The sequence below is a fragment of the Zootoca vivipara genome, chromosome 7 (genome assembly GCF_963506605.1).
Source record: "Zootoca vivipara chromosome 7, rZooViv1.1, whole genome shotgun sequence".
NCBI classification, from domain to species: Eukaryota; Metazoa; Chordata; class Lepidosauria; order Squamata; family Lacertidae; genus Zootoca; species Zootoca vivipara.
In genome coordinates this window covers 54,515,021-54,533,090 of record NC_083282.1, presented here as the reverse complement: position 1 = coordinate 54,533,090, position 18,070 = coordinate 54,515,021, and the positions used below count along the sequence as shown (strand labels likewise).

Sequence of the window (18,070 nt, the reverse complement as noted above, 5' to 3'; positions counted from 1 at the left end):
TTACGACAACCCTATGAGGTAGGTCAGTGTTGCTATGATCCCCCTTATTGCAAATAAGGGCTAGAGGGCAGAGTAAATATGGCTTACATAACCTTAAGTTAAGGTCTGAACAGGGATCTTCCTATCCCAGACTCTTAGGGAGAAGCAAGACACGATGGGCCGTACATGGCTGCTGCTCAAAAGGTGGCGCACTCCATTGGCTGCTGCTTGAAAGAATGCAGTGACATCACATCTCTCCTCCTTTCCTTTTTACGAGGCCTTAATAGGTAGAGAAGAGGTGGGGAGACAAGTCTGCTGTTTTTTGTTTCCCACTGTATCTCGTTAGAAACGTTGGAAGTTGCCTTATACTGAATTGCACCATCTAGCTTAGTACTGTCTACACTGGCTGGCAGCTCTCCTGGATTTGAGATAGGGTTCTCTCCCAATAGTACCTGAGCGTGCTGGGAATCGAACCTGGGACCTTCTTCATGCAAAGCAGATCCTGCACCACTGAGCCACAGCCCTTCTGCCCTTAGCCACTGAATTACACGAACTCTCCTCTTTTGTTCCGATGATAGTGCGCCAGGAAAGAGCACTGGGGCTTAACTACCAGTAGATTAGCATTTACTATTCTCTTGCAATGCTCTGGAAACTCTCCCCTAGGGTGCTGAAGTTGGTCAGCATCTGTCTTTTCTCCTCATCCTTTATTTTCACTCAGTAACTGCCGTTCTGTTCCCAAAAAACGCACAAGCAGCAATAAACTTGCAGCTGCAGAGCGCAGCCAATGGATTGTTAAATTGCTTCCTCTTTTCTCCCCCCAAATCTGTCACCCCTTTCAGAATCACAATCTCTCAGACTTACTTTGCCTATCCTGTCCCCCCCAAACTGTTTTGCCTAGTGGCTGTCCATCCCTTGGCTCTCCATCTTGAAGGGCCATGATAGCTCAGTGGTACAGCATTGCTGATTCAATCCCCAGCATCTCCAGGTAGGATGGAGAGAGATCTATGTATGAAATCCTGGAGAGTCACTGCCAATTAGTGTATGTATAGATAATATTCAGCTAGGGTTGCATATGCACCATACATTTAAAGCACATTGCTTCCTCCAAACAACCCTGGGTGTTGTAGTTTACCCCTCACAGCACCACTATTCCCAGCACCCATAACATACTACAGTTCCCAGGATCCTTTGGGGGAAGTCATGTTCTGCAAGCTTATGGTGTGTATGCAGGCATGGACCAATGGTCTGACTCTTCATAAGGCAGCTTTCTATGTTTGCGTATTTCTCTCCTGATATCTCCTCACAACAGAAACCAAAAGGTTATGCATAATAACATTGGGGAATTCAGGGGAGCTATATGAGCAGGGCATTTTCCTACTCAAGATAAACCAGCATCTTCCCATTGCTATATATAACCACGAGGCTCGTGTGTGTCTCCCCAGGACAGGCCAAAGAGTGCAGTATTTTCGAATGAAATGAAGGCAAAGATGAGCGTAGAGGAGCAGATAGATCGCATGAAGCGCCACCAAAGTGGTTCTATGAAGGAGAAGAGGCGGAGCTTGCAACTTCCAGCCAATCAGCAACAGGCAGACAGCCTTCTCTCTAAAGCACCTGCCTCTTACAAAGTGGTAATGTATCCCTATTGTTGTTTATTAGTTACATTCTTGCACTAAGGTGTCTCAATGTGACTTGCACAATAAAAGTATACATTACAAAGACATTCAAACCAGATATGCAGCAATAAACAAAATACTCATCTGAAAATGTATTACAGAGAACAAATCCTACCCTCACCCCCACTTACCCAAAAGAAAAAGAAAAAGCCCACTGACATAACGAACTATTCTCCCAAGACCCAGGTAAATGAAAATGTTTTGGCTTGGCACCTAAAATTGCACAACAATGGTAGAGATGATTTAGCCATGTGAGTCCGCCTACCGTGTTTCTCATATTATAAGACACGTCTTATATTTATTTTTTCCTCAAAAAAAACACACTATGGCTTATTTTCAAGGGATGTCTTATTTTTTTCCTCCTCCTCCTCCTGCCGCGGCCGGCATTGCTGCTGCGCCTATCACTATGTCTTATTTTCGGGGTATGGCTTATATTCCTTGAATGCTTAAAAATCCTGCTATGGCTTATTTTATGGGTATGTCTTAAAATATGAGAAACAGGGTACTTGGTATAAGGCAGCCCACAACACAAAGTTGCCACCTTACCTTTGTATGAGAGCAAGACCACAGATCTGCCCTTTCCCAGCATGATGGGCTTCTGACTGACCTTTCGGGTGACAATTCCTGTTGGACCCAGCCAGCATGACCAAAGGAAGGCTGCCTTAGAGTGTGGCAGGTGGGGAAACGATGGAGGCAATGTGCAAGGAATGAAATATAAAGTACCAGCGAGAGCTTATGGAGAGTGATCTGCATTTCTATTACGTCCCAACTCTAATGCGTGCGTTGGTGGGGGCATGGTATGTTCTAGGTGCGCAGGCATCGCAGCATCCATGAGGTGGACATATCTGATCTGGAAGCAGCGTTACGCTCTGAAGACTCTGGCAGGATGTATGAGACTCCTCGGGAGGAGATTGCGCGTCTGCGCAAAATGGAGCTGGAGCCAGAGCATTATCATGTGGACATCAGCAAGGAGGTGAAGTCCATGCTTCCTCTGTGCCTTGGCCTACAAATCATCATCATCATCAATTTATTATTTATACCCTGTCCATTTGGCTGGGTTTCCCCAGCCGCTACAAAAAATAGGATCCTGCTCCCTCACATGAATTAACAATGTGGTTTAGGTGCCTGGTTTGAAATTCACAGAAGTACATGTAAAGATGGAGCGAGGTCTCAGAGGGCAGTGGAGTCTTTTCCCTTAGGACGAATGGGGCATTGCTCTATCCATCTTAGTCTGACCTCTGCCAGCCTCCACCTGTCTTCCACCAGTCCAGGCAGCACCTTATCAGGTTCCTCCTCCTTAGTCTCAGTATTTCCCTTACAGAACTCAGCAGGCAGAAGGATGGGGACAAAAGCAGATGTACTAAATAAGTAAGATAAAAAAGATGGTCCCTGAGGGTTGCCATTTTGTATGGGGTGTGTGCCCTGGCTAAAAGATTACGCTGTATGTTTGCAGGGGTGGAGGGGATGAAGAATACTATCTTCATGTCAAGATGCCAGGACACACAAGGGGACAATCTGGAGAGAATTATGTAGCCCAATTCAGAGTTAGGGTGCTTTGTGTGAGATCTGATCTAGAACTTCTATTAGAAATAGATGTGGGTAGTATCATGGCCAAGGGTTAGATGCTCAAGAAAGGTTATTATGTAAGTTAATCTTCATCTTTTCAGCTCACAGTCTGTCTCGTTCTGCTCTTCAGCTTTCCACCCCAGACAAAGTCCTCATCCCAGAAAGGTACATTGAGCTGGAACCTGATACTCCACTGAGCCCAGAGGAGATGAAGGAGAAGCAAAAGAAAGTGGAGAGGATAAAGACGCTGATTGCCAAATCCAGGTGCGTTGCAGAATAGAACCTTATTTCGCCTACATCACCTTTTTGCTTTCTCATTATGCCACCCAGTCACTGATCATCAGTCCATGCCTGCTTTTACAATGGACATTTGCTGATGAATAGCCATGCTCTGTTCACTCACTTTTAACAGGGCATCTGCACGACATTGTGAACAAAACATCCGGCTCCCATGTTTTCCCTGCTTAGCTTCTGTTTCTCCCCCACCCACAAGCCCAGATTTTTTGAATATAATAGAAAAGCTGCGCAGCTTAGCCAGTTGTAGATAACCTACAACAAGGGATGTAAGAAGCTGGCAATTTCCATAAATCACATAGCTATTTACATAAGATACATTCATGTCATTGTAAAGGAAATGTCAAAACAATGTAAAACAAAATAATGAGATATGTATAATTTGTGGAACTATGTGAACAAATACTGATTGAATTTGCTTGACTGATTTCCATTCCTGAGTACAGACGAGCACTCGAACTGCTGCATTTTTTGTTTCCTTTTCCATATTTGTCAGAATTCCTCCCTACCACTCAGCTGTTGTTCTTTGAGGATACTCCATTCCACACACACCTCAATTTTCCATTCCTCCCCTCTCAATTAACCAGTTAATATTCTGTGGCTATTGAACATGTTTAATTCTCATGGGGCTGTTTTTGCAGTGGCCCCTCCCCAGGGAATAGTGAGGTTCTCCTATCCCACTGATCTGCCTCTTTGAGTGCTAACTCCTTCGTAGCCAAAACATGTCCTGGGGCAAGCCAGCTGCAGGTAATAACCCCAGGTTCCCTCTCTTGCAGCATGCAGAATGTGGTCCCCCACAACGAGGGAGAAGTGGACGTGACCCAGGACCCAGAAACCCAGTTGCAGGAACAGGAGAAGCGAATAGAGATCTCCTGTGCCTTGGCTGCAGAAGCCTCCCGACGGGGCCGCATGCTCTCAGGTAAGGTACCGGTGCAAGGAAGATTAGGTAGTGGAGCAATGCAGCTGCAAAGAAACAAAAGGCTTTTCCTTCCTCTGCAAGTTCTGTATTTAAGTGTGGGATATATAAGTCAGTGTTTCCCAACCTTGGGCCTCGAGCTGTTTTTGGACTACAACTCCCATCATCCCTAGCTAGCAAGGCCAGTGGTCAGAGATGATGGGAATTGTAGTCTGAAAACAGCTGGAGACCCAAGGTTGGGAAACACTGATATAAGTCATGGTAGAAATGAATTACAGATGACTACGTAATTTCCTTGTGCAGGCAAGGCTTTCAAAATAAGATGGATTTGACAGCTGGCATGCTACGTAGCTGGTGTAAATTAGAGCCACTGCTTTAAATTAGTTATAGTGATTTACAAAGGCCAGAGAATTGTCTTGCAATGCCAGGCGTGCTGCTGCAGCGCTTTACTTTTATACTAGTGGCGATGTGTCAAAAGGGGCATATTTGCATCATTGCTGCCAAGTGCCAAATAATGTCAAACATATATTAATTGGTCTCGGCTGTCAAGTTGCTTGTGCAGTGACATGCATTACATTGAACTTTGCTGTCCTCTTTTTTTTTACTCCTTTAATTTGCAGCCCATAAGGAGCAATGCCTGGCAATTGGCACAAACTTACAGGTCCTGAAGTGATGTGTGGGAAACATCAATTCAATCCAATTAAATATATATCATGTATATATTATGTAAAAACTGGCCCATTCTTTTAGCTAGTCTTAATATAACCAGTTGCATCCCATTATTTTTTCCAAAAAATCTCAGGTAACTAGCTAATGCAATGCAGGGCCCTCCAACAAAGGCAGCCCAGTTTCCGTGGCCCAAAGTACTGAGAGGTCGCCATCCATTTAGAGGGACTAGAGAGTTAGGGGAATTAGATGGTTCCGAGATACCATGTGTAATGCTGCTTCCCTTTCCGAGTGTTTTTGATTCCTATCAGCTCAACCCTGGGAATAGAGTAAGAGACCAGGGTCATGCAGTGATGCTGAATGGTGGGAGATTCACAACAAACAAAACACAGTGTTTTTTCACACAGTGCAGCGCTAACCTATGAGAGCTCCCTGTTCAAATGCAGGAATGCCATTTTGCTGTGGGAACGGTTGGGCAGCAAGCCACTTTAACTCGGCAGCTGGCAATGGGGTTCATGGCCTGATGAAAATGGCTTGGGGACATGCTAGCTGTGTGATTATCATTACATTTGATGGATCTCCCACCACCTGCACTCTACTACCCAGCTACCTCTGGCTGCTGAAGAAGCTGCTGTGTAATGCTGACTTATTTGCTTTGTGGCCAGAGGGAGAATATTATTATTCAAGCCACGTCTGGTCTAAAGAATCTTTGATGAATAGCTGCACCTTCCAGGGTTGCTATGAAGGCATTCCACTCACATGAATATTAATGCTTAGTGCTATTTTCTGATGAGACACCAAGCAATAAAATTATAATTCAGCCTTCCTTTAATGGGCAGGCCCATCTTCCTACAAGGTGGTGTGTCTACCTCCCTACAGGATGAATGGTGTGCTGCTCCCATCATTGCCTTACTCTGCGGTTTTCTCTGTGCAGTGCTAGTGGAAATCACGCACACATAACACGAGGAGGGAGCTATTTTGTGCCACTCTGTGATTTCTGATCATGCTTCTTATTCCCTTTCCTCTAACCCGTTTGCTGTATGGCAGCTTTCGCCAACCTGGTGCCCTCCAGGTGTTGTTGAACTACAACCCCCACCAGCCACAGCCAGCACTAGCTGGGGCTGGTGGGAGATGTAGTTTAGCAACTTCTGAAAGGCACCAGGTTGTCAAAGGCTGCTCTATGAAATGTGTTTCCTTGCCTTTGCTTCCCATTTCTGGCTGAATCATTCTGTGCTCTTCAGACCCTGTCTCCATTTCTTGTTTCCAGCTCAGTGTGCCACCCCGAGCCCTCCCACCTCCCCAGTCTCCCCGACTCCACCGACCAAGTCCCTCTCGTCTGATTCATCCCAGGGCGGCGACAACCATTTTATGCGTGTCTGAGCCATAAAGTAAGCACTTTTTTTACTTTTACTTTTGCTTTGCTTCCCCCCCCTTTTTTTTTTACTATATTCATTTCATATCTCTATATGCCTTGGTCTCTTGGAGAAAAGAAGTAGTAAGCTTCTTTTCCAAGAGCTTCCACTCCTCTCCCCACCAATCCATCTATCCTCTGAGATCCACTAAGGTAACCCTTTCTTCTGTGCTATGTAAGCTCAGTCTCCTTCCGCAGAGTTAAGGACAAGATGCTTCCATGGTGAATCAAGGCGCCATGCTTTGTCCTGGAGTCCCTGGGGCAAAGTGACCTTATTTCAATGAGCAACGATTCCCCTGTGCCAATTAAATCAAGAGAATATTCTTGAATGAGCACATTGTTGTAGCTCAGAGTATGAACCCAGGAGACCCTGCTTTGTCATGTCATGAACACGGTAGATAGCCTGGACCCAAACATGCCACTGGGTGTATTTTCTCCTGATTTTTTGAAATCAGAAAACATACTTAAGTTAAGAACATAAGCAGAACCTGCTGGGTCAGAGCAAAGGCCCATCTAGTCCAACATCCCATTCTCACAGTGGCTGACCTGTGGGAAGCCTGCAAGATGGGCAACTGGTATTCTCAGGAGGCCATAAGTTTAATCAGGGCAATCAAAAGCAGTAGTGGCAGAGCCACCATCTCAATGCCAGTGTCACTACAGCTTACTGGGGGGGGGGCGTTCTGTGGGCAGGGTAGCAGCAAGGTCAGGGCTGCTGGTTTCCTGGCAGGTAGGTTGCTGTTGCTTACTGGGAGAGGAAGGACAATGCAGTGGGGAGGTTAGCATGGTGCAAATGCACCATCAGGAGCGCTCGATTGATTCCGCCGGTGCATTTGCACCACACTGTCCTCCCCACCACTTCACTCCTCTCCCTCCCAGAAAGCAACAGTAACCAACCTGCTGGAAAGCTAGCATAACAGTTTTCACACCCACCCACCCAATGAGCCACTTCATAACTAAGGGAATGGTTGATGTTAAGCTGAACTGCTATGTGCTATGTGCCACCATAGCTGCTCCTTTCACAAACCAACTGGTACAGAACATCCAAAATTTGGACAAAGCTATGCAAATGTTATTTTTTGTTGGATTTAGTCTCCCATCAGCTCCAGCCAGCATAGTCAAAGATTGGAGAATGCAGGAGTTGTTGTCTATCAGCATCTGGAGGGCCACAGGTCCTGTGGCTGTAACACATTAGGTTGCTTCTGTGACCTGAACCAAAAGATGGAGATGGGCATCTATGATAAGCCACAACTCCATCTTTTAGGCTGGACAATGGTCTGGGCATTGGCCCCATTTGATAAAGTAGGACTTTCTTCCCACTATACACATATAAGATTGTGCTGTTAGTCTAGTCATCATCTGTGGTTGACAGACCAGAATGACAGACCAAGAATTCTTACAGTGGTATTCCTCAACCTGATGCTCTCCAGATTGGCTGTGCTGACTGAGGCTGATGGGAGCTGTAGTCCAAAACATCTTGAGGAAACCAGGTTAGGAAAGGCTACTTTAGAGTGTCCTGCTGGCCTGTGGGCTAGAACTCTGACTGACATGTGTTTGACACCTTTCTTGGTGAAGACCTTTAAGGCTTTGAGAGAACTCCCTGAGCAGAAAGGTAGAGCTGTGAATGTCAATGAAACCTCTCTCTAGGACATTCCTTCAAGGCATGTCTAGCAAATTCACAGCCTCTGCAAATCCCTCAAGCCTGCTGTGAGGAAAATGTCAAAAGCCTGTGCAACAGGCCCACAACTTTAGGTTTCAACAACTGTCACTGACTCTCTTCTCTTCTCTCCTCTTCTTCCAGCACAGGCCCTGGCTGCTGTGAATGCTGTGAAGTTCCACGGAGCCACGTTCTAACCCACGGCGTCTGCACCCCAACCGCTGAACAACGCGCGTGGTCATTGTTAGGGTTCTCTCGGCACACCCATCTCCTTCAGTTGAGCTGCGGAAACTTTTCAGGAAAGAAAAGCTGCCATCGAGGGAGAGCAGGGATGGCACTTGCCTTTGTCCCATTTCTTCTTGTCCTGCTGCTGCTGCTATGGCCTGTACCAACTGCCCACGGTTCAGCAGGCTATAGTGCAGGAGCTGTTTCCATTCTTGCTGGACAGGTCCTCTGTATCAGGTGCAGCAGACTCCCAAGGCTAAGGACCAGCAGCAAAAGAACAGCTGCGTCTCAGCAAAGAGGCAGCACTGAGCCAGAAAAGGGATGCTGGCAACAAGAGGGGGAGTTGATGTAGCTCATCTCCTGGAGCTCTATAGCCTGCAAGTGCAGGCAGCAGGGAAGGAAGGTTGTGTGAAGAATGACTTTGTATCTGCAGCCAGGGAATTCATTACCCTCTACTGAAGTGAGCACTAGATGTTTCTTCTCCTCCTCCTTCCCCCCCTCTCCCCCCTTACACACACACACACACACACACACACACACACACACACACACACACTTTGGTCTCTTCTCTGCCAACCAGAATGGCTTTCAGCATCTTTCGCCTGTGGAGCTAAGCAACCCGTGCACGGCCACACTTCCCTGCTTATGCTCACAGCCTTTCACAGGAAAAGGAAAGACAGCAAGGAAGCATGAGTGGATGGACAGAACTTTGTGGGCGTGGCAGAAGGCAGAAGGTTGACCATGTGGGGACCCAAAAGCAGCTTTGGAAGCTTGCTAGGGTTGTGAGGATGTTGCTGTGGCTGGGATAGGCCGGCGTTTTCTTCTTTCCCAAGCTTAGGGGTTGGGTGGATGGAATGGAAGGTGCGGGCAATGTATGTGGACGTGTTTTAGGGGTGCGGGTGGAAGATATAATGGGGGAGGGAAGAGGTTAGAAAAGCTTAGTTGGCTGTGATTCGCCACTAGGTGAAGCTTTAATGCTTTCTGTGACCCAGAGAGGTTGTCTTTTATCTGTAGGGGAAGAAAAAAGAAAACGGGGACTGGGTGGGTGACATTTCTTCTCACATCACAGGCAACTCAGGAGAGTGCCACTGAGCATTTTCCTCCTGGCTTCTCCAGGGCTTCAAGTAATAGGATGAAAACTGTGCGCTGGATAGATCACTGTGTTCGCCAAGCACTTGTCGCTTGCACCATCCCGTGAAGCAGCAGGTACTGCTGATGAAAACTGGATAGGGGACTAGATGGAATATGGATCTAAACTAGACTGGATGGGCCATGAATCAGCCTCCATGGAACGTGTGAAGCAAAGCTCTCCTGGCTACTGGAGGAGGGGGGAGGGGACTGAAGCAAGACCTCTGATGTTCATCATGTATCCTCTTGCTTTATTTCCCACCACAATAGCTTGTAGGCAGTGCTTTTTTTTTCCTAAGAAAAATGTTTAGGGATACTCTCATTTTCCTACTTATATTGAAATACTGCCCCTCAATGAGGCCAAACTTAGATTCACAAACTGTTTAGGGGTATCTGTCCCCCTGCATCCCCCCAGAAAAAAAGCACTGCTTGTAGGTGATTTGGAAGTAGAGTTCTCTCTCCAACACAGCCTTCATCAGTCTCCTCTCTGAAGGGTGCAGTAATCATTGCCGTGACCTTTCAGAGCAATTGAGCTCGTATATTAAGAGCATAGGACTAGTGATATACCTGCTCCAAGCTCAGACCACCTCAAATGAGCCTTCAGTAGTTTCTCAATAGTTTGAGAGCAGAACCAACTCAGAATAGAGATTGGCCAGAGGTGCAGGCAAAGAGAGAGGACTTGGCAGACCTCAAGAAATACCAACCAAACCTCCCTTGAAACGTATTCAAACAGTGCTGATTCATACCTAGCCAGGAAACTTACCAGAACAAGGGTCTAAATGGGATCTTCTTTCACCCCGCATGTTGTCTTCTGAAAGGGGACTTCTACCTGGTAAGGCTTATCTGAATATCATTTAGGGCCGTGGTAGTCAACTTCCGTGCTCTTGGAGGATGGTTTCTTCTCTAGTGATTCATGGGGTGGACATATATTTCACCACACAACCTAGACCTTTTTAACAGTAGTCAAGCTCTGCATTAAAGCTGGCACCAACTTGCAATAAGGGCTTTGCAGTTCTGCAGCATAGCACTCAGGCGTGGATAGGGCATTGCACAGCAAACCCAGAGAGATGTAACATTAAAGCATGGGCTGCCTCACGCCACAACTTTTGGAAATAATTTTACTTCTACTTGGACCCTGTGGGCCAAAGTTTTTACACTCAAAATATTGTCGGGCCATCATGAGGCACATGAAATTGCTTCATACCAAAAATAAGGTCAAGCTGGACAAAGTCTTCCCAAACTGGTTCCTTCATTCTGTTTCAAATCTTTCAGAAGAAATTCAGATTGTTCTAACTCTAGCTTAGAACACAAAAATGCAGCTGGCTTTTCTTTTCTTTTAATTCCCTTGAGCTGGATTTTCAGATGGGGTCTTGGTTATTTTGTTTTTGTTTTTAAAAAGCTGGAGTCCCATTCATTCAATGTTTTGTTTGATTGTTTCCTTGAAGGATTGACACTTTAGATTGAGATTCAACTTCTAGGTGGCAATTTGGTTTGGACAGAAAAGAATGGTTTTGAAGAATTTGCTGGACAGAAAAGAATGGTTTTGAACTTTCTTCCCAATACAATGTTCTAGATACTAAGAAGCTCTACTTTGCAGTTTCGTTCTTTCCTTACCTTGGGTCAATTAGGAGGAAGTTCAGTATCCAATGTATGTGGTTAAATCAGCAGATGACAGGTCAGTGTACAGAACTAAACTAAATGTGAAAGTGACAGACCCATCTCTTATAATGTGGGTCTGCCTTAATCTCATATAAAACCTGGCTGAGTGAGAAGTCCCAGCTTTAAAAGTCTTGCACAGGTGAGAGGAGCTGAGAGCTCTTCCCAGAGCTTCCCGATAGCCCTTTTTCCTCTACCAGGCTGACTTATTTCTAGTGAGAAGAAAAGTGATGCTGGGAGGCAGACTGCAGGAAAGATAAACTGAAGTGGAGCAGAGTATTCGGTTTTCCATACCACGTGCACTATTTAGTGCGCTAAATTGGAATCTGTGTATACACGATTGGGCAGTCCTAAATTTCAAGAAACAGGCCTACCACCACCAAGTCCAGTTTGGCCCTGAGGCAGGGATTGGGGGGGGGGAGGCTCTAGGTGCTGTTAGACTCCCAACTCCTTTTGACCCCAGAGAGCATGGCCCAATGGTCAGGGAAGTTGGAAGTTGTAGTCCAACAACACTGAAGGACCATAAATCCAGGAGATTGGAGCTCTGTTCATGAAATGAAAAGGGACAGTTACAGAAACTGAGGGATGCTTCTGAGTATACATAGATAGAATTGCACTGTGAATTTTATTAGCATCCATTTCCCACGTTCATTTTAACAAGCTTCCACCTCGTAATCTCCCACCTTGGGGTTAGCTTCCTCCTTGACGCTTCTGAGAATCCACCTCAACTGATATTGACCAGAATAATAAGTTCTTGGCAAATAACAAGATCTTTGTCATATAACACAGTGGGAAACTCTTGGCAGGCTATCCTTAAATCAGAAATGTTTTCCACCTCCCTGTCCAATGAAATGATGAAGTCTGTTTTGTTATTTAAATGATCCTTTTGGCAATATGTAGAACACTCCAGGGAATCAGAGTTTTTGTTCCTTCCTTTCTCCTTCAACATTCCAGGATGATGATGTTAAAAATGATTGGTTCTGCTCCTGCAGTAGCACCCATGTCATCTCATTAAAAACAGTCCCTTCATTATCCTCTACATGCCTTAATATATGTTTTATGGAAATTATACAGTGATGTGTGCTAAATATCTATATCTTTGTTTTTACCTCTTCTCACTAAACTGTTTTGTTTCAAGCTTATGTTCTCTCTCAGTGCACAGGGCCACTGAAGCCAGCCCTGCCACTGAGTTACTGAAATGGAGTCACTTTGGGCAGTTTTATCAGAATAATTAAGAAAATAAAAGAAGACATATTTAAATAAATATATATATTTTCTGCTTTTATTGAAAGCAAATTTATTTAAAAATAAATGCAAGCTGTCAATTTAGAGGAATGATGCATTTATTTCCTTGTTTGTTGGGTACGGCAGTTGCTTTTGTATGTCAGGGACCAGTCCTCAGCTGATGCCATTTGGCAATGGCTCATTTGTAACTAGCAAAGCTGTTGACTTAAGCCCATAGAGGCTCTGGCCCAGGAGGTACATTATAGGAAGGATGAGTAGGACTGTAGCATATCAGGGACCGCAAAGATTGTCTTGCTGGTACGCAGCTATCCCATGGGGATTCTTGCAATATAGGTGGCTTTCCCCCTACTTCATGTCAATGCTACTTCTTTTATACTTTTTGTTCACGTGATTGTGTTTTTGTGTGGCAAAGCAGCTGGATTTCATCCTGTCTCTCTCCTTCATGATCACTCTCCCAGCTACTACCATTCCCTTTAATATTGTTGGGGAGAGACACATCCTTCAGATGTGACCTGCATTTTCCCTTGTTGTGAAGGCATCGTTGACATTTTCTAAATGGTGGCAGCTCATTAGATAAGCAAGAGCTGAAGAGAGGCCTAAATTAGCTTCTTGAAAGCTTGTTGGCTTGGGATTGACCTTCCCTTGACATCACAGTAGGCCTCCTTATTCCACCTCTTGAGGTAGTGGTTCTACCTGTGCATCTATTTGAGAGATGTGGAGGTCACCTCGAAAGGGTACAGGTGTCAGTGAAACGATTCAACCAGTGTTCACATAAGAAAGGAATGAAGCAAGGACTGTGCCACTTTTGGCAGCCTCTTGCCTATTTTTCTGTCAAGGAAGTTTTGGATTCTAGGTCCAATTACCCTTCCCCCTTCTTTTCTTGCCATTGAGAAAGGCTTTAAAGATGGCAGGATGGCACGAAGGATGCCAAGGAATGTTCTCCATCACCCCTCACCAGCCCTCTGCTCAGTTAATAGCTAGGTGGAGTCTGTGACCAATTATTGCTCATGTCACTTTAAGTGTTTTGAGGTTACAAGCTGTGAGCTCTCAACAGAATGCGTTTCGCATCACAGTTTTACAGTATTGTGGAACATGTTTTTAAATGGTTTTATTTTAAGTGTTTTCCCTTCACTTCTAATAACACTTTCTTATGCCAGCAGCACCTGTAACCAAGAGGAACTACATTATTTATGCACATTATTTGGAGCAATTTTTATTTTTGTTTGCTTGTGTTAGGTTTAAAAAAACTATCAAAAAAGCAACGTGATGTTGATGTCTTTCTTTTGTATAAAAGTGACCTTAGATGATGACAATTTTAAAAATTAGCAGTCTGTGATTTTAAAAAAAACCAGTATGTCAGTGGCTTGGGGTTCTTCACACCAAACCATGGAATAATCTTTCCAGTAATTAAATCTGCAGCAGCTTGCTTAATATTCCCCTCCCAGCAGCATTTGTTCTAGATGTAGCTACTTAAAAAGGTCAAAATCTCACACAAGGAAAACAAAACAAAACAAATAAATGCATTTGTACCTTGCAAGTTTGTATAAAGCAAATAAATAAAAATTGATGGTTTGTAAATGGACGGTGTGCTTCTCCCCTTCTTCTCAGTGTGCATGTAAAACAGTTGGGAAACGAAAGAAGGAATGACAAAGCAGTGGCCTGCTGGTAAGATTAGTTCAGGCTTCCTCAACCTCGGCCCTCCAGGTGTTTTGAGACTACAATTCCCATCATCTCTGACCACTGGTCCTGCTAGGTCATAGTTGCCAAGTCTCCCGTTTTTCGCGGGAAACCCCCGTATTTAAACCCGTTTCCTGCTGTTATCTCGAATAGAGAAAAATCCTGTAAATCTCCTGGATTTCTTACCTGCTCCTTCTGAGCATGTCTGGACATGCGCAGAGCCAATTTCGGGTGCTGCTCTGCCCGTGTCTGGGCACCGGAAATCGGGCAGCACTGGCACCGGAAGTTGCTTCTATGCATGTCCGGACATGCGTAGAAGCAACTTCCAGTGCCGCGCCGCTGCTGATCCCGGATTTTTCTTACCGGGAGTTGGAGGGTATGTGCTAGGTAGGGATTATGCGAGTTGTAGGCCAAAAACACCTGGAGGGCCGAGGTTGAGGAAGCCTGGATTAGTTTCTGACAATGAGTTTCTCAATACTAAATGCTCTTCACCACCAGCCTTGTGCATCAGACCAATTGATGGCCCTGCAATTCTGTGCATACCTATTAGGAAGAGACTCCCACCGAGTACAATGGGACTTACTCCCATGTAAGTCTGTACAGGATTACAGAGGTTCGCCACAACTCTGTACAGATCTTCTCAGAACTAAATTCCACCGAATTCAATAGTAGTACATTCCAGGTAAGGGGTGGGGGAGTGGATTGCACTCAGAGAAAAGAAATTTAGATGATATATTAATGAGCAAGGTAGTGCATCACAATAACTATTTGTACGACGATTCCATTTTTGCCAAACGTTTGAGAGACAAACTTATAAAATGATTGCAAGAATTTCAATAGAAGCAGCAAGGATAGTTGGGTTATAACATGAGCATGAAAATACATTTCCTATTTCAAAATGTGCTGAATGATTCACTTATTGGAAATGGATTCTCATCTCGTGTCCTTAGCTATTTGTCAAGCACCAAAGGAGGGCATATAGATCTTGTGCCTTAGTGACGCAGATATAGATAATACAGCTGTCCCTGGCCAGTTAATTAGCTTTTTATTATGGTATTTCTTTGCTCGCTGCTTGCATGAGAATGGGACATGTATTCTCTTTTCTATGCAGTAGAAAAGGAGATGCTCCAAGACTGCGTCAGAGGGATTTTTATTTTTATTTTATTTTTTTGAGGCTAATAGATGTTTGCATGAAACAAAGTAGTTGGCAAGATGCTATGTAATACGCTAATGGTCCAATGGCTGGACCCTATATCTAGCTGATAATCCTTTTAGATTCTTTTTTTTGGCCTTCACATCTTTCCACCCTGCCCTCTAAGCTAGGGATTCCCAAACTGGCCCGTGGACCACCAGTAGCCCATAAGATTCATTCAGGTGGTACACATCATCTTGGAATCACAGAACTGTAGAGTTGGAAGAGACCATTAGGATCATTTAGTCCAGCCCTGCAATGCAAGAATATTTTGCCCAACATGTGGCTTGAACCCACAAGCCTGAGATTAAGAGTCTCTCAATCTGTGGATTTGTGGCTGAAGATGGGAGACAGCACATCCATTGCATAAAATATTCATGTTGATTATTAATTGTATTTTTGTTGCTTCTTTTAATTCTAACATTGTATGTTATTGTATTCTATGGAGTAGCAATGGCTACAACTGGCAGGAAAACCATTAAGTGGTCTGGTAAGATACTCAGGATTTTTCAAGTGGTCATGGGAAAAACAGCCAGCAAACTAATCTCCCTTGTTAGCAGAGAGGAGCATCTGCCCATGATGACTGTAATTGATGGGCAGGTTCGTGTGAAAGCAGGTTCCCCCTCCTCGTCATGTACTTCCCGATTGCAAATAGGGAATGTGGAAAGGGCAACAGCCCTCAAGGCTACTGTGCATTAACTTCTAGAAGCTAAACAAACACATGAATGAATGTATTTACTTTATTACGGTCACAGACCAGCATAAGCAAAACATCTAAATAAATAGCATAACAATATCTCTAAGTGGATAATTATTAAATTAATTGGGAAAAATTCCCATTGTTGGTGGGAATGTATAAAGATTTATAAATTTTTGAATGAGATATATGAGAAATTGAAAAGGATGTTAAAAATTACATTTGAAAAGAAACCTGAGTATTTTTTATTAAGTTTGATCCCAGAAAGTATACCAGAAGATAGGGAAAATATTTTTTTGTATGCCTGCGCAGCGGCGAGACTACTTATAGCTCAAAAATGGAAAAGGGAGGAAATACCTACAATCCAGGAGTGGCAGATAAAATTAGTAGAATTTAAGAATTTGGCAAGGATGGAATTAGGCAATTAGGAATATACCAAAACAAAGATCGAAAGCTGAATGGAAAAATGTGGAAGATTGTTTTTAAAAAGAGGGTATAAAAACAGATACCCGGTAGTGATTTGTTTTGATTAAGAAGGCACATGAGAATACGTATATATAGAAAGGTGATTTAATTAATTAGTCTTACATTCCAAATTTATAAGAGGTAAAGCAAGTTATGTGTACAGTATATATTAAGGAAAATGGTGTACTAACGATTGGATGTCAATTTTAAGTTATATTGTATAGGTTTTTATGTTTATATTCTATAGATTTCTGTTTGGGGATTTGCTTTAATTTGTTAATTTGTTTATTGTTTAATTTGTTTAATTTGCCCAATAGGTTTAAATTAATTTGGTTTAATTTATGTATTGTTTTATGTTGGGTGGCTTAAGTTTGAATTTACGTTGTTATATTTTTCTATTCTTTTTTTAAAAAAATCTGAATAAAGTTAAATCTTAAAAAAATAATACTAATAATTGGGAACAAGAACCAAACATAGATTAAAACATATACTGTACATAGAATACTTGATTAAGCATAGGTAATGGATGAATAAAACCAATAAGGAATTTTTTTTTTTAAAAAAATATTTATTATTTAAAAACAAAGAAAAATAAACTGAACCACAACAATCAATCAATTATTATGTTGACAAACATCTTTGCAACTTCACATTTACAGACACAAAAATCACAACACTCTAACACTTGACTAACTCACACATACCTACGTAAATTCCCCCCACCTAAACACACATAACAAAACACCTAAATAAACCCACACTAATCTTAAAAAACGCATTGTTCTATTACTTCACCGTTGCATTCCTTGTAAAATAAATTGCTAGATATTTGTTGGAATCAAATAAATAATACATATACAACTGTGCAAAAATATAAAGGAAATAGATTAAAAAACCAATAAGGAAAATTTAAAGGAGATCAGCTAAAAAAGAACAGCTGTATGGGGCGGGGCTTCAGAAGTGTGGATCTAACAATATGGGCCTTCTATTTAGGACTGATTTGTAGCATAGACCATCCTTCGACGAATAGCTATCATGACAGAGCAAAATCTGGCGACTAAATATGTGACTTCTGGGCTTTCGTCCTGTAGTAATAGGGAGATGTAGTGTTGTTCTGAACACACAGGGAACTTATGTAGGATGGGCTGAATAGACCTAGCTTGAATGTCTATGTAATGCTGTCAATAAAGAAGGGCATGCTCCGTTATTTCCTGCTGCCAGAGTCAGTGGCGGAGAAACCCTCTCAAGCACCCAGGGCGGGACGCCGAGGGGCTGGGTGAACCGCCCAGTGACGACGCCCATACAGAGTGTGCATGCACGACGACCATACGAGCTGCCACGCATGCACACTCCATATGGGCTGCCGCACATGCGCAGTCCGTACGGGATGCCACTCGTGCGGGGTGGCTGTATGGCCTGCCACTTGCACGGCATCCGTACGGGCTGCTGTGCAAGCCCCGTCCCATATGGAGTGTGCACATGCAGCAGACCGTACAGTCACTGTGTGAGAGGCAGCCCATATGGATGGCGCGAGAGAGGCAGCCCGTACGGACGATTGTATGGATGCTGCGCGAGAGCAGAAGCCCATATGGACGCCGCGTGAGCAGCACCCTTACAGACTGTGCA

The 18,070-nt window shown here is 43.8% G+C and overlaps 1 protein-coding gene across 20 annotated transcripts in view; it reads left to right on the top strand.

Moving 5' to 3' along the window:
• Nucleotides 1-10,899, top strand: part of PLEKHA6 (pleckstrin homology domain containing A6) — a 191,605-nt gene extending 180,706 nt beyond the window's left edge. For 19 of the 20 annotated variants that reach the window (XM_060277077.1, XM_060277076.1, XM_060277075.1 and 16 more), the window contains 6 exons: nt 1,422-1,607; nt 2,461-2,625; nt 3,349-3,482; nt 4,289-4,431; nt 6,362-6,482; nt 8,304-10,899. In XM_060277077.1, coding sequence (XP_060133060.1) covers nt 1,422-1,607; nt 2,461-2,625; nt 3,349-3,482; nt 4,289-4,431; nt 6,362-6,474 — 741 coding nt within the window. In that variant the 3' untranslated portion in view covers nt 6,475-6,482; nt 8,304-10,899. The remainder of the gene's footprint in view (nt 1-1,421; nt 1,608-2,460; nt 2,626-3,348; nt 3,483-4,288; nt 4,432-6,361; nt 6,483-8,303) is intronic. The other variant, XM_060277080.1, reaches the window with a different exon arrangement.
• The last annotated feature ends 7,171 nt before the right edge of the window (nt 10,900-18,070 follow it).